The following is a 16,742-nucleotide window of genomic DNA, read 5'->3' as shown; positions in this document are numbered from 1 at the left end:
GGGAGAAACATGTTCTCTGACTCCTGGAACAGACAGAGGGAGGAACATGTTCTCTGACTTCTGAAACAGACAGAGGGAGGAACATGTTCTCTGACTCCTGGAACAGACAGAGGGAGGAACATGTTCTCTGACTTCTGAAACAGACAGAGAGAACATGTTCTCTGACTTCTGAAACAGACAGAGGGAGGAACATGTTCTCTGACTTCTGGAACAGACAGAGGGAGGAACATGTTCTCTGACTTCTGAAACAGACAGAGGGAGGAACATGTTCTCTGACTCCTGAAACAGACAGAGGGAGAAACATGTTCTCTGACTCCTGGAACAGACAGAGGGAGGAACATGTTCTCTGACTTCTGAAACAGACAGAGGGAGGAACATGTTCTCTAACCCCTGGAACAGACAGAGGGAGGAACGTGTTCTCTGACTCCTGGAACAGACAGAGTGAAGAACATGTTCTCTGACTTCTGGAACAGACAGAGTGAAGAATGTGTTCTCTGACTTCCTCTTATGAAGGTATACTGTACTACATTTTACATGTCCATGTTAGTCATTTAGCACATACAAGAGCAATTAGGGTTCATTGCCTTGCTCAAGGGAACATTAACAGATTCGTCTCAGGGATTCGAGCCAGCGACCTTTCGGTTACTGACCCAACGCTCTTAAACTCTAGGCTACCTGTTGAAGTGGTTCTATAAGAGAATATGTCAGGAATTGGAAATGATGAATGTTTTCATACTGTCCTACTGCTAGCTGCAGTGTAAAGCTTGGGATCAGAGAGAGAGACCATGGTACCATACTGTCCTACTGCTAGCTGCAGTGTAAAGCTTGGGATCAGAGAGAGAGACCATGGTTCCATACTGTCCTACTGCAGTGTAAAGCTTGGGATCAGAGAGAGAGACAATGGTTCCATACTGTCCTACTGCTAGCTGCAGTGTAAAGCTTGGGATCAGAGAGAGAGACCATGGTACCATACTGTCCTACTGCTAGCTGCAGTGTAAAGCTTGGGATCAGAGAGAGAGACCATGGTTCCATACTGTCTTACTGCAGTGTAAAGCTTGGGATCAGAGAGAGAGACCATGGTTCCATACTGTCTTACTGCAGTGTAAAGCTTAGGATCAGAGAGAGAGACCATGGTTCCATACTGTCCTACTGCAGTGTAAAGCTTGGGATCAGAGAGAGACCATGGTTCCATACTGTCCTACTGCAGTGTAAAGCTTGGGATCAGAGAGAGACCATGGTTCCATACTGTCCTACTGCAGTGTAAAGCTTGGGATCAGAGAGAGAGACAATGGTTCCATACTGTCTTACTGCTAGCTGCAGTGTAAAGCTTGGGATCAGAGAGAGAGACCATGGTTCCTGTGGTGCACTGAGCTCCCAGAGATAATCTATATTCCAGTCTCTGTGTGTGAACTCACCAGGGTAGCTAGCAGCGTGGTCCAGTCTGGCAGACTGTGAGAGGTTCTGGATCTGCAGTTTGATCCTCTAATGTGTGTGAACTCACCCAGGTAGCTAGCAGCGTGGTCCAGTCTGGCAGACTGTGAGAGGTTCTGGATCTGCAGTTTGATCCTCTACTATGTGTGAACTCACCAATGCTGCTACATATTTCCAGGTCTGAACAGAACTCACCAGGGTAGCTAGCAGCTTGGTCCAGTCTGGCAGGTTCTGAGATGCTCTGTATCGTGGGTTTGGAACCGCCTCAAAGTACTTCATCTTTTCTGTGCTCCACTGCAGCTCTTCCCAATAACCCTGGAGACTCCTGGCCTGCAGCCAAACATCACCAAACATCTAGTCAACACCAGATGTTTACTACGTTTACAGGTTGTACTAAATCAGTCCATTTGTTACGGTCATCTTGAGACCTCCTTGGAAACTAACTGATTTATGGTAACGGGGTTCATACCACATCACATTAAATGAAATGCACTTGATTGTAACAAATGGTTTGTGTTTTGCCTTTAATTAAAGACGGCCTCCATCTACAGAATAATCACTGGGTATTTCATTGTAAATAGCCCAGTTTATATAATATTATTACGTCCTTACTTTCAACACAACTCTTCTTCGTTTAATTCATTAGATATGCATTCTTTATCTGTTACTGAGCACTGGATCTGCTTCCCACTCCTGTCTGCCCCCTAGTGTCTAACCTGAAAATAAATCACTAAATTTAACACACGTGACTGATCAGGTAGTTGAATAGCTGGAGTGGGTGAAAGACATCTAACCTTTCCTTTGAACACTGGTTCAGCATGGAGCTCTGTGGTGCAGGTGACAGCGGGGACCTGGTCTAGAGCCTCAGGTACCTTCTTCTTCTCAAACACAGAGGAGTAGGGTAGGACTTCATCCAGACTGAGACACTTCTTATAGATGATCCTGTACAGTGACACTGTCGTTGAAGGGAGACCATGATTCTTCCATTAAAACACCACAAAAATAGATTTTAAAAACGATGATAAGTCTTGTTCCACTTACCCAGAATAAATTCCTGAATTTGATCGAAGGTGTCGAACGGCATGACATTGTCACAGATCCAATCTATGATCTGCAGAGAAAACACGTGAAGTAACAGCAGTGCTATGTAACAACATCGTGGTATTGTTACTATAGTAACTCCAGTGTTAACACACATGCATGAAGCCATGTTACGTAAAGGGTTTCCACAGAGTGGATGAAACCACAGCAGCCTCGTCCTCCTGGACCTCTAAGACGGGTTACCTCTCTGACTGTGTTGTCATGGCCACAGAGACACCGTTTAGAACAAGTACTGCAGATGGAGATTACAAGTACAGCACTTTCTCTATTATAAACAACCTGACTCATGGTCAGAACCCAGTCCTGAACTTCTCCCTCCAAAACATCTCTCTCTCACTCTCTCACACACTCTTCAAAGGGGGAGACACTCTAGACCCAAACTGCTATAGACCTATATCTATCCTACTCTGTACTGTGCAGTCGTATTCATCGACCTGGCCAAGGCTTTTGACTCTGTCAATCACCCCATTCTTATCGGCAGAGTCAGCAGCCTTGGTTTCTCAAATGATTGCCTCGACTGGTTCACCAACTACTTCTCTGATAGAGTTCAGCGTGTCAAATTGGAGGGACTGTTGTCCGGACCTCTGGCAGTCCCTATGGGGGTGCCACAGGGTTAAATTCTCAGGCCGACTCTCTTCTCTGTATACATCAATGATGTCACACTTGCTGCTGGTGATTCTCTGATCCACCTCTACGCAGACGACACCATTCTGTCTCTGCTAGGTAAAGCACCACCTTATCTCAGCTCACTGGTCACCATAGCAGCACCCACCCGTAGCACGCGCTGCAGCAGGTATAATTCACTGGTCACCCCCAAAGCCAATTCTTCCTTTGGCCGCCTCTCCTTCCAGTTCTCTGCTGCCAATGACTGGAACGAACTGCAAAAAAATCACTGAAGCTGGAGACTCATATCTCCCTCACTAACTTTACACTCCAGCTGTCAGAGCAGCTCACAGATCACTGCACCTGTACATAGTGCACCTGTACATAGCCCATCTGTAAATAGCCCATCGAACTACCTCATCCCCATACTGTTATTTATTTATTTAGCTCCTTTGCACCCCAGTATCTCTACTTTCACATTCATCTTCTGCACATATATCACCAGTGTTTAATTGCTATAATGTAATTATTTCGCCACCATGGCCTATTTATCCCTTATCTTACCTCATTTGCACTCACTGTATATAGACTTTTTCTCTATTGTGTTATTGACTGTATGTTTGTTTTACTCCATGTGTAACTCTGTTGTTGTTGTTTGTGTTGCACTGCTTTGCTTTATCTTGGCCAGGTCGCAGTTGAAAATGAGAACTTGTTCTCAACTAGCCTACCTGGTTAAATATATATATTTTAAACACACTCTGTGTCTCTCTTGCTCTCTCTCTCTCTCTGAACAAAGTGTTCTCCTGGGTTTTGCTTGCATCTCCTACCTTCAGTTCTAGTGCAGCGTTGGGTCCCATGTAGAGCAGCAGACAGTGCAGGGCAGCCAGGCGTTGAGCGTCAGGTCTCCTGTGGCTACAGCACAGAGCATACAGACATCATGAATACGACTTAAACAGAGGAGTGTACCATCACTATAATACTCAATGCTGCAGTACCTTCTACATGCAGTAAGCATGAAATACACACTCAAGACCATTTTCCATTCAACAATGGATTGAGCTATATTGTATTCTATTCTATGTCATTCTATTACATTCTACTCCATTCCATTCTATTCTAGTCCATTCTATTCTATTCTAGTCCATTCTACCTGCAGTGCAGTAGGTCCATTAGGAAGGAGGGGTTGAGGTCTACAGTGTACATCCTGCCTGTGTTCAGGTCCAGCAGAGAGGACTCGGGTAGAGACAACACCACACTGTCTGATCCCAACACACCCAGCTCTGCATCAACACCTGTAACAGAGTTACACTGGGGCCATCATCAACACAGTTACACTGGGGTCATCATCAACACCTGTAACACAGTTACACTGGGGCCATCAACACCTGTAACACAGTTACACTGGGGCCATCATCAACACAGTTACACTGGGGTCATCATCAACACCTGTAACACAGTTACACTGGGGCCATCAACACCTGTAACACAGTTACACTGGGGCCATCATCAACACAGTTACACTGAGGCCATCATCAACACAGTTACACTGGGGCCATCATCAACACAGTTACACTGGGGCCATCATCAACACAGTTACACTGGGGCCATCATCAACACAGTTATACTGGGGCCATCATCAACACAGTTATACTGAGGCCATCATCAACACCTGTAACACAGTTACACTGGGGCCATCAACACCTGTAACACAGTTACACTGGGGCCATCATCAACACAGTTACACTGGGGCCATCATCAACACAGTTATACTGGGGCCATCATCAACACAGTTACACTGGGGTCATCATCAACACCTGTAACACAGTTACACTGGGGCCATCAACACCTGTAACACAGTTACACTGGGGCCATCATCAACACAGTTACACTGGGGCCATCATCAACACAGTTATACTGGGGCCATCATCAACACAGTTACACTGGGGTCATCATCAACACCTGTAACACAGTTACACTGGGGCCATCAACACCTGTAACACAGTTACACTGGGGCCATCATCAACACAGTTACACTGGGGCCATCATCAACACAGTTACACTGGGGCCATCATCAACACAGTTACACTGGGGCCATCATTAAGACAATTACACTGGGGCCATCATCAACACAGTTACACTGGGGCCATCATCAACACAGTTACACTTGGGCCATCAACAACACAGTTACACTGGGGCCATCAACACCTGTAACACAGTTACACTGGGGTCATCATCAACACAGTTATACTGGGGCCATCAACACCTGGAACACAGTTACACTGGGGCCATCAACACCTGGAACACAGTTACACTGGGGCCATCAACACCTGGAACACAGTTACACTGGGGCCATCATCAACACAGTTACACTGGGGCATCATCAACAAGGTTACACTGGGGCCATCATCAACACAGTTACACTGGGGCCATCATCAACACAGTTACACTGGGGCCATCATCAACACAGTTACACTGGGGCCATCATCAACAAGGTTACACTGGGGCCATCATCAACACAGTTACACTGGGGCCATCATCAACACAGTTACACTGGGGCCATCATCAACACCTGTAACAGTTACACTGGGGCCATCATCAACACAGTTACACTGGGGCCATCATCAACACAGTTACACTGGGGCCATCATCAACACAGTTATACTGAGGCCATCATCAACACCTGGAACACAGTTACACTGGGGCCATCATCAACACAGTTATACTGAGGCCATCATCAACACCTGTAACAGTTACACTGGGGCCATCATCAACACAGTTATACTGGGGCCATCATCAACACAGTTACACTGGGGCCATCATCAACACAGTTACACTGGGGCCATCATCAACACAGTTATACTGGGGCCATCATCAACACCTGTAACAGTTACACTGGGGCCATCATCAACACCTGTAACAGTTATACTGGGACCATCAACACAGTTATACTGAGGCCATCATAAACACCTGTAACAGTTACACTGAGGCCATCATCAACACCTGTAACAGTTATACTGAGGCCATCATCAACACCTGTAACAGTTACACTGGGGCCATCATCAACACAGTTATACTGGGGCCATCATCAACACCTGTAACAGTTACACTGAGGCCATCATCAACACCTGTAACAGTTATACTGGGACCATCAACACCTGTAACAGTTACACTGAGGCCATCATCAACACCTGTAACAGTTACACTGAGGCCATCATCAACACCTGTAACAGTTAACACCATCATCAACACCTGTAACAGTTACACTGAGGCCATCATCAACACCTGTAACAGTTACACTGAGGCCATCATCAACACCTGTAACAGTTAACACCATCATCAACACCTGTAACAGTTACACTGAGGCCATCATCAACACCTGTAACAGTTACACTGGGGCCATCATCAACACCTGTAACAGTTACACTGAGGCCATCATCAACACCTGTAACAGTTACACTGAGGCCATCATCAACACAGTTACACTGAGGCCATCATCAACACCTGTAACAGTTACACTGAGGCCATCATCAACACCTGTAACAGTTACACTGAGGCCATCATCAACACAGTTATACTGGGGCCATCATCAACACCTGTAACAGTTACACTGGGGCCATCATCAACACCTGTAACAGTTATACTGGGACCATCAACACAGTTATACTGAGGCCATCATCAACACCTGTAACAGTTATACTGGGGCCATCATCAACACCTGTAACAGTTACACTGAGGCCATCATCAACACTTGTAACAGTTACACTGAGGCCATCATCAACACCTGTAACAGTTACACTGAGGCCATCATCAACACCTGTAACAGTTACACCGAGGCCATCATCAACACCTGTAACATTTACACTGAGGCCATCATCAACACCTGGAACAGTTACACTGAGGCCATCATCAACACCTGGAACAGTTACACTGAGGCCATCATCAACACAGTTACACTGGGGCCATCATCAACACCTGTAACAGTTACACTGAGGCCATCATCAACACAGTTACACTGAGGCCATCATCAACACAGTTACACTGAGGCCATCATCAACACAGTTACACTGGGGCCATCATCAACACAGTTACACTGGGGCCATCATCAACACAGTTACACTGAGGCCATCATCAACACAGTTACACTGAGGCCATCATCAACACCTGGAACAGTTACACTGAGGCCATCATCAACACCTGTAACAGTTACACTGAGGCCATCATCAACACCTGTAACAGTTACACTGAGGCCATCATCAACACAGTTACACTGAGGCCATCATCAACACAGTTACACTGAGGCCATCATCAACACCTGGAACAGTTACACTGAGGCCATCATAAACACCTGTAACAGTTACACTGTGGCCATCATCAACACCTGTAACAGTTACACTGAGGCCATCATCAACACAGTTACACTGAGGCCATCATCAACACAGTTACACTGAGGCCATCATCAACACCTGGAACAGTTACACTGAGGCCATCATCAACACCTGTAACAGTTACACTGAGGCCATCATCAACACCTGGAACAGTTACACTGAGGCCATCATCAACACCTGTAACAGTTACACTGAGGCCATCATAAACACCTGTAACAGTTACACTGAGGCCATCATCAACACCTGTAACAGTTACACTGAGGCCATCATCAACACCTGTAACAGTTACACTGAGGCCATCATCAACACCTGTAACAGTTACACTGGGGCCATCATCAACACCTGTAACAGTTACACTGGGGCCATCATCAACACCTGTAACAGTTACACTGAGGCCATCATCAACACCTGTAACAGTTACACTGAGGCCATCATCAACACCTGTAACAGTTACACTGAGGCCATCATCAACACCTGTAACAGTTACACCGAGGCCATCATCAACACCTGTAACAGTTACACTGAGGCCATCATCAACACCTGTAACAGTTATACTGGGGCCATCATCAACACCTGTAACAGTTACACTGAGGCCATCATCAACACAGTTACACTGAGGCCCTCATCAACACCTGTAACAGTTACACTGGGGCCATCATCAACACAGTTACACTGAGGCCATCATCAACACCTGTAACAGTTACACTGGGGCCATCATGTCCTGATGAACATGCCCCAGGTCTAGCCTTACCTGAGAGGAAGAGACTGTGGCAGAGCAGCTCCTGTTGCCTGGTGTTGATGCAGTGCAGGAAGTGACCAGACAGGTAGACTACCACGTAGTAACCTGGGCAGAGAACAGCAGGCTAGTCTACATTTATTCATCAGCTATCTTGGACAAGCCTCAAATGTTTTTGGTTGGTTTATTTGTTTGTTCTCTTATGTAAATGTCTACTGTACAATAACAATAAACATCTTATCACAAATAACTCCTAAAACCACTTCCTCAGTCCTAAGTATAAGTAGCACTATCAGGGGCTGTGATAGGATGGATGGGCTGTGTGGGAGTGTTCCAGTAGGTTCTGAAGAGGTTGTGATAGGATGGATGGGCTGTGTGGGAGTGTTCTAGCAGGTTCTGAAGGAGCTGTGATAGGATGGATGGGCTGTGTGGGAGTGTTCCAGTAGGTTCTGAAGAGGTTGTGATAGGATGGATGGGCTGTGAGAGTGTTCCAGCAGGTACTGAAGGGGTTGTGATAGGATGGATGGGCTGTGTGGGAGTGTTCCAGTAGGTTCTGAAGGGGGATGGGCTGTATGGGAGTGTTCCAGTAGGTTCTGAAGGGGGATGGGCTGTATAGGGAGTGTTCCAGTAGGTACTGAAGGGGTTGTGATAGGATGGATGGGCTGTGTGGGAGTGTTCCAGTAGGTTCTGAAGGGGGATGGGCTGTATGGGAGTGTTCCAGTAGGTTCTGAAGGGGTTGTGATAGGATGGATGGTTTGTGTGGGAGTGTTCCAGCAGGTTCTGAAGGAGCTGTGATAGGATGGACAGGACGTCTGTGAGACAGATGTGTTGACTGACCTATAGGGATGAAGAGAGGGAGGAGATCTGTACTACATGGACTAGGGGTGCCATCCAGAGCCACTGAGAACGTTTTACTGCAGCCTGTAGAGGGCAGAGAGGCTCTGGTAGATTACAATGTACAACTTGAAACTTAGAAGAACTTAGGATTTTCCCTGACGGAACTTAATTAGTCATTTGTGAATAATGTATGGAACTAATGCAACATGGTAAGACGTATAATACTGAACCTCTGTGCACCAGGACTATGGTGTATGTGATCTCCTGGTTGACACAAGCAGGCTGACTGTAACACACACACATACTCCCTGCAATCAACAGTAAGGAGCAGGTATTAAAACAACCAATTACACTAACAACAAATTAATACAAAGAAGAAGAAGAAGCAGAACCAGAAGAAGAAGTAGAAGCAGAACCAGAAGAAGAAGCAGAACCAGAAGAAGAAGCAGAACCAGAACAAGCAGAACCAGAATAAGAAGAAGCAGAACCAGAAGAAGAAGCAGAAGCAGAAGAAGAAGCAGAAGCAGAACCAGAAGAAGAAGCAGAAGCAAAACCAGAAGAAGAAGCAGAAGCAGAACCAGAAGTAGAAGCAGAACCAGAAGAAGAAGCAGAACCAAAACCAGAACCAGAAGTAGAAGCAGAACCAGAAGAAGAAGCAGAACCAGAACCAGAAGAAGAAGCAGAACCAGAACCAGAAGAAGAAGCAGAACCAGAAGAAGCAGAACCAGAACAAGAACCAGAACAAGCAGAACCAGAATAAGAAGAAGCAGAACCAGAAGAAGAAGAAGCAGAACCAGAAGAAGCAGAACTAGAAGAACCAGAAGAAGAACCAGAAGAAGAAGCAGAACCAGAAGAAGAAGAAGCAGAACCAGAAGAAGCAGAACCAGAAGAACCAGAAGAAGCAGAACCAGAAGAACCAGAACCAGAACCAGCAGAAGAAGCAGAACCAGAAGCAAAAGAAGAAGCAGCACCAGAAGCAGCACCAGGAGAAGAAGCAGAAGGGTAGCATTTTAACAATGTGGTATTGATTGGGGTCTTATTAAAAGCAACAGTGTTTTATTGGTTGAATCTTGAATGTCATTTTGAATAAGTAGCACAGTGAAGTGATTATGATCGTGGCCCCGGGCCGTCGTCAACCATCTTTAGATTTGATAGGCCTTTCAAAGAAACACTCATTATTTTTACGATTGGGAAGCCTGCAGCATTTCCAATTGTGCAGCTTAACTAATGCAATCTTGAGAATTGAGAAGTTGTATTAAATCTGGGCTCTGTGAAGGGAGTGTGATTGTGCTGGTGGTGGACTGAACTGTCCATTGATCAAGGAGTGACACAGTTCATCTAGATCACAGTAGCTACAGCACTTACCCTCTGTTTCCATTCACGTCCCATGTCAAACAAAAAGTCATGACAAACTCAATGAAAGAGGAATGTTCTCCGAGCATAGAACATTATCAACACAGTACAGTACGGAGGTCAATCAGTTTATGTTCAACCAAAACCTGCCTGTGATATTGGTGATCACCACCATCCTCATCTCCTCCCGTTCATGCTGCGTCTCTTGGTGATGGTCAAAGCCCAGGTTAACAAACCTAGGAGGTCAAACACACAAGGTGTTATCCATACAGCATGACGAGAAATGTCTGAATATTGATGAACTGTTTTCAGGAAATACACAGTTTAGCTGAAAAGTTATCTTATTTCATTTCACTTTTCATTCTGACCTCATACAGCTGAAAGGGTTAGAGGGCACCTCCAGGACGAGCTCAAACTGTCAGAAAGAGGAAGCGTTAAGTACCCTAACCTGAAATCAAACACTACCCATGAAGTGTTCCTGATTGAATGATTTCTGCTGCTAAGTCTCACCAAGGTCTCACAGTTGTGGTCATGGCCGAATTGAACACATTTCAGCACAGCTTTTTCCTGACAGAGAAAGAAGGGAGGTCGTTATTGCGTTATCAGGAGGAATTTCTGCATTCTTCTTCACAATTCAAAAGAAACAGAACATGTTAATTTAAGGTGTTGTTGCCCAGGTCAGAGCCTACAGTGTGTTACCTACAGTACCAGTCAAAAGTCTGGACACACCTACTCATTCAAGGGTCTTTCTTTATTTGTATTATTTTCTACGTTGTAGAATAATAGTGAAGACATCAACACTATGAAATAACACATATGGAATCATGTAGTAACCAAATAAGTGTTAAACAAATCCAAATATATTTTATATTTGAGATTCTTTAAAGTAGCCACCCTACTTTGGTTTGTGCTTAGTGGGGACTATCATTTGTTTTTCAACAGGACAATGACCCAACACACCTCCAGGCTGGGTAAGTGCTATTTGACCAAGGAGAGTGATGAAGTTCTGCATCAGATGACCTGGCTCTCCACAATCACCCGACCTCTACCCAATTGAGATGGTTTGGGATGAGTTTGACTGCAGAGTGAAGGAAAAGCAGCCAACAAGTGCTCAACATATGTTGGAACTCCTTCAAGACTGTTGTAAAAGCATTCCAGGTGAAGCTGGTTGAGAGAATGCCAGTAGTGCAAAGCTGTCATCAAGGCAAAGGCTGGCTACTTTGAAGAATCTCAAATATAAAATATATTTTTATTTGTTTAACACTTTTTTGGTTACTACATGATTCATTATGTGTTATTTGATAGTGTTGATGTCTTCACTATTATTCTACAATGTAGAAAATAGTAAAAATAAAGAAAAACCCTTGAATGAGTAGGTGTGTCCAGACTTTAGACTGGTACTGTATATATGGTATGTTACCCTGTGTGTGAGGTAGAAGAGTCTCTGTGTCTGGCTGTCCCACTGGACCCAGCTGAACTCCTCTGCCACCCTGTCTTTGGCCAGGCACTCTGGGTTCAACATCACCTGTTAGAACACCAGTCAACAGGAAGTGATGTCACTACGGAACAGTTGTATTCAATTCCAGCTCTCTATAGTCTGTGACAGTGTTTCTTACCACTCTGTAACCCTCTTGTTTGACCAGCATCACATGGAGCTGCTCCACATCTGAAAGGTCAAAGGTCAAAGTTCAAAGCCTAAACCCTGAAAGGCCCAGTGGCCCTACCCTCCCAAAAACAGAGAACAGTGTCATCTAATGTCTTTGTACTATCATAGTTAAAAGCTGTGACCCTCAGAGATTCGACACCACTTCACTTCCCAGATACTCACAGCCATCTTCTGCTACCAGCAGCAGGTGACTCTCCAGCACGGAGTCCCTCTCTGTGTTTGGATGGAGGAACTGTATGAAACCAAAGATGACTGGTTAACATTCTTCGTAGTAGAACCAGGTTATAGCACATTGTTACATCAATGTAATAACAACCGAGGGGAAGCTTACTGTAATAGGTGTAACTGATAAGAGTACAGTAGAGCCCAAGTACAAAACAATAGAGCTCTATACCTGAACTCTGACCCGGCAGTCGACAGCCTTCAGGACCTTAGTGTTGTTAATGGGATGGATCTCAATGAGGAGGGTCAGACATTGTGAAACTAGGAGTAGACAATTGAAAGGTGTTATATATGGTAATGATTAACTTCACTGACCTGAAACAGCAGAAAACTGCTTCAGTGCCTGTGCTGCCCTTGTGATCACTGCTGCTCATTCCAACACACACAGGTGACCGATATAGTGCGGCCTACAGCCAATAGTTGTGTACAGTTTGAACCTGTCGTGTAGACTACACTTGAAACACTTAAAAACCTGTGGTGCATGTGTGGATAGATACTTCATAACATCCTGAATGTTACCCATCTGACTATTAGAGTTGTAGTGAATACAGCCACAGGTCTGTCTCCCTAAAGGCTCAGAGAGAACCAGAGGGAAACAGAGAGCTAGTTATCAGCAGGATATAGCTTACCACTTCCCTCTTCATAACATCCTGAATGTTACCCATCTGACTATTAGAGTTGTAGTGAATACAGCCACGGGTCTGTCTCCCTAAAGGCTCAGAGAGAACCAGGATATAGCTTACCACTTCCCTCTTCATAACATACTGTAGATTTACATGGTTTTCTGTCCAGTTGCATTTCTCTAATCTTCAGCTTCTGTGTTTGTTTGTATCAGAGTTGGGAGGTGTGTGTGTCAGTGTGTGTGTGTGTGTGTGTGTGTGTGTGTGTGTTACCTGGTCTGAGGCGCTCCTCTGTTCTTGTCCTCTGTGCCAAACTGACCGCTAAAAATGAGATTAAAAGACAAGTATGTGAGGTGATGTGGGTTCAGTGACGTGACTTCAATACAATGGCTCTTGGCTGTCGGCTCAGTCACAAGACATTGTTCCTCTCTCGTGATGATAAGATTCTCCCACGGGGTGATCACAATCTTGGACTGGAAATGTCAGTAGACTGTATGTAGGAAAACCTGTATCTAGTCTAACACTGACACACTAGGGGAGGAGACACTGGCTCAACACTTTAGTGAGGATCCTTGTTTCACTGTCTGTGTGTCTTTGTACTACGCATGTGTGTCACATAGAATTAGAATACCATGGATTCTAGAGTTTTATCTGTTCTACACCATAGAATTAGAATACCATGGATTCTAGAGTTTTATCTGTTCTACACCATAGAATACCATGGATTCTAGAGTTATCTGTTCTACACCATAGAATTAGAATACCATGGATTCTAGAGTTTTATCTGTTCTACACCATAGAATACCATGGATTCTAGAGTTATCTGTTCTACACCATAGAATTAGAATACCATGGATTCTAGAGTTTTATCTGTTCTACACCATAGAATTAGAATAACATGGATTCTAGAGTTTTATCTGTTCTACACCATAGAATTCAATAGAACAATTAAAGTATCTCTATGTTCTACACATTCTATTTCTAAGTCCATGAACAGGTCCTTACCCAGCAGAGTCTCCTCCTTATTCAGAGAACAGCTGCTGACACACACCTGCTTGTCAAATGTGTAGAGGAGCTGTGAAGAGAGGAGAGAGGGGTTAGGGGAGAGGTGAGAGGGGTAAGGGGACAGGGGTTAGGGGACAGGGGTTAGGGCCCATGATGAACACTACAAACAGCTGGTGGTGATCAGGCAGTGTACTAGGAGTAACCTCACATTCCATTAAGACTATGGACTGGCATATATACACATACTCACCCACTCACTCACTCTTATTGTCACACACTCACAGTCAAACACACACAGTCACACACACACCCACACAGAGGAAGCTCTACCTTATTCAGTCTGGTATTGGGGTCGTATTTCCCGATCCTGGTGCTCCCTGTTTCCCCCTGAGAGATGAGAGGAGGGAGGAGGAAAGCCATTACGGCTCATAATGACTGTGTGTGTGTGTGTGTGTGTGTAATGACCTATACTTATGCCCATGACATCTCAGCTGTCTATGTGGGGCTTAACACTCCCTCACAGTCTGAGGATACTTTATGAACAACTCTATGTTATAAAGAAACGGAATACCTCTTAACCAGTAGCTCTTAACCAGTAGCTCTTAACCAGTAGCTCTTAACCAGTAGCTCTTAACCAGTATCTTATTCAGCTGCAGGGGTCTGTCATGAGTCTTTGGGCTTCTATTTGGAGCCTACGTCCCAGATCCCCATGGGCCCTGGTCAAAAGTAGTGCACTATAGGGAATAGGGTGCCATTGGGATGCTGCACTATAGGGAATAGGGTGCCATTGGGATGCTGCACTATAGGGTATAGGGTGCCATTGGGATGCTGCACTATAGGGAATAGGGTGCCATTGGGATGCTGCACTATAGGGTATAGGGTGCCATTGGGATGCACCCTAGACAGAGAGAATGTTCCCACAACAATCCCGAAGAGCACACTGTTGGTTATGTGTGGAACGTCACGCTTGACATACCCATTATAATGCTATGTGAATGCCCCTTGCCCAGTGTCCACTTACTTTCCAGGAGTAGAGGACTCCTCCATCCCTTTCAATGTTGAGGATCCGAGTGTCAACGATCCCTGAGTATTCTGTAGTGGAAAAAATACATTTTGCCATTACATGTGTCACTACTATCATGGTATTTGTCACACATTGTCACCTTGTGCGTAAAGGCACAAAGTATACGTTTTGGATATCGGTCGAGCGATACAACCAGATAGCTCTTACCTTTGATTATTCCTACAGTCGCCTCTTTCTTAAATATACTTGACACCACATCCTGCTGCAAATCGAAAGTTGCGCTTAGTTGCAACATGTGTGCGGTTGCCTTCCTCCACAACTTACTGATTTCCACGTCTATTATGCATCAAACAACTTATGAAGAAATGCCTTCAATTAGAGCCTCCGCGATTTCACACTATCCGGAAGACGACATCCCTATAGCCTGAAGTTACAACTTGACATACAATGCAGCATCATGTGATAGTTGTAAATAACGTTGTGATGATAGTCCAGTAGCCGTTTAAGCAGTGTTTTACGCCCCGAAAACAAAGCAGAAGGCGTGATTTGAAAGGGAATCACTTCCCTTGAGATCTGCAGCCATACAGTAATTTACTCAACTTCACACCGAACAATATTCACAGCTCGCTGTGCCCTCTTCATAGAGCCCTCCCTCTCGGGTCAGACAGCGGAGACGCCCGCTCTGATAGGCCGGACAAGCGATCACTCCGGTGGCTCAGACTATCTCTCCGCCTTTGCTGCCTGCCTGGGCTGGGTGTCACCTGATTATGGACGACATATAAAATCAAGGAATGGAGGTGCTGTGCGACCACCAGAGGGTAAAACATACACAAACACAGAAGGCTATTTATTTAACATTCACAACAGCCTACTTTATCTTCGTTTTGCTATGTTGGTGTCTTTGTGTCCCTCATGCATTGTATCCTATTATTGAAAAGGTTACCCCATTGACCATTCAATCTACTAGTTTTAGCGCTATGTAATACTACCTGACAATAAATTAGGCTAGTTATATCAGCACTGTCTCAAGTTCGATTTTCATCAAATCTGCAACCTAGCTTTGTACCCACACGGTGGCGGTAGTGTATAGAAAACCTAATGCATTGTTCTGAATGAACACTGTTCTGAATGAACACTGTTCTGAATGAACCTACAGTAACTTGTTTATTAATGTATTTAACCTTTACTTAACTAGGCAAGTCAGTTAAGAACAAATTCTTATTTGCAATGACTGCCTACCAAACCTCTAACCCGGATGACGCTGGGCCAATTGTGCGCCGCCCTATGGGAGTCCCAATCACGGCCGGTGGTGATACAGCCTGGAATCCAACCAGGATCTGTAGTGACTCCTCTCTCTAGCACTTAGTATACATTTCAAATGGAAACGTGTGAAACTGCTCAGATTATTAGGTATTGCATCAGCTACAACTACTGAGATACCATCAACATGACTCTAGACACATTATAACTGAGTTACCATCAACATGACTCTAGACACATTATAACTGAGTTACCATCAACATGACTCTAGACACATTATAACTGAGTTACCATCAACATGACAAATTATAACTGAGTTACCATCAACATGACTCTAGACACATTATAACTGAGATACCATCAACATGACAAATTATAACTGAGTTACCATCAACATGACTCTAGACACATTATAACTGAGATACCATCAACATGACTCTAGACACATTATAACTGAGTTACCATCAACATGACTCATATAATGTCCAATTATCTTACA

At 44.7% G+C, this 16,742-nt stretch overlaps 1 protein-coding gene and 1 long non-coding RNA gene across 3 annotated transcripts in view; both read right to left on the bottom strand.

Annotated features, from left to right (window-relative positions):
- The window catches only part of LOC110531908 (gamma-secretase activating protein), a 35,634-nt gene extending 19,908 nt beyond the window's left edge, over window positions 1-15,726 (bottom strand). The window contains exons 1-20 of one of the 2 annotated variants that reach the window (XR_005038527.1): window positions 15,191-15,726; window positions 14,981-15,051; window positions 14,290-14,346; window positions 13,960-14,029; window positions 13,228-13,275; window positions 12,507-12,595; window positions 12,275-12,344; window positions 12,063-12,112; window positions 11,867-11,971; window positions 10,957-11,013; window positions 10,815-10,861; window positions 10,597-10,682; window positions 9,324-9,401; window positions 9,094-9,177; window positions 8,272-8,364; window positions 4,286-4,427; window positions 3,963-4,047; window positions 2,473-2,542; window positions 2,226-2,386; window positions 1,627-1,761 (exon numbers count right to left, since the gene is read on the bottom strand). Coding sequence is in view for 1 of the 2 variants with exons in the window: in XM_036956859.1 (XP_036812754.1) it covers window positions 1,627-1,761; window positions 2,226-2,386; window positions 2,473-2,542; window positions 3,963-4,047; window positions 4,286-4,427; window positions 8,272-8,364; window positions 9,094-9,177; window positions 9,324-9,401; window positions 10,597-10,682; window positions 10,815-10,861; window positions 10,957-11,013; window positions 11,867-11,971; window positions 12,063-12,112; window positions 12,275-12,344; window positions 12,507-12,595; window positions 13,228-13,275; window positions 13,960-14,029; window positions 14,290-14,346; window positions 14,981-15,051; window positions 15,191-15,278 (1,686 nt within the window). In the remaining variant the exon portion in view is untranslated. The remainder of the gene's footprint in view (window positions 1-1,626; window positions 1,762-2,225; window positions 2,387-2,472; window positions 2,543-3,962; window positions 4,048-4,285; window positions 4,428-8,271; window positions 8,365-9,093; window positions 9,178-9,323; window positions 9,402-10,596; window positions 10,683-10,814; window positions 10,862-10,956; window positions 11,014-11,866; window positions 11,972-12,062; window positions 12,113-12,274; window positions 12,345-12,506; window positions 12,596-13,227; window positions 13,276-13,959; window positions 14,030-14,289; window positions 14,347-14,980; window positions 15,052-15,190) is intronic. The other variant, XM_036956859.1, reaches the window with a different exon arrangement.
- On the bottom strand, window positions 6,231-6,694 carry LOC118942875. Its single transcript, XR_005038528.1, has 3 exons — window positions 6,670-6,694; window positions 6,291-6,450; window positions 6,231-6,260 (listed from the first exon to the last, which is right to left on the bottom strand). It is a non-coding gene; the product is annotated as an uncharacterized LOC118942875 (long non-coding RNA).
- Window positions 15,727-16,742: the final 1,016 nt, after the last annotated feature.

The sequence above is a fragment of the Oncorhynchus mykiss genome, chromosome 21 (assembly GCF_013265735.2).
Source record: "Oncorhynchus mykiss isolate Arlee chromosome 21, USDA_OmykA_1.1, whole genome shotgun sequence".
NCBI classification, from domain to species: Eukaryota; Metazoa; Chordata; class Actinopteri; order Salmoniformes; family Salmonidae; genus Oncorhynchus; species Oncorhynchus mykiss.
Note: the sequence above shows the minus strand (reverse complement) of the source record. Positions and strands in the feature narration are given on the sequence as shown.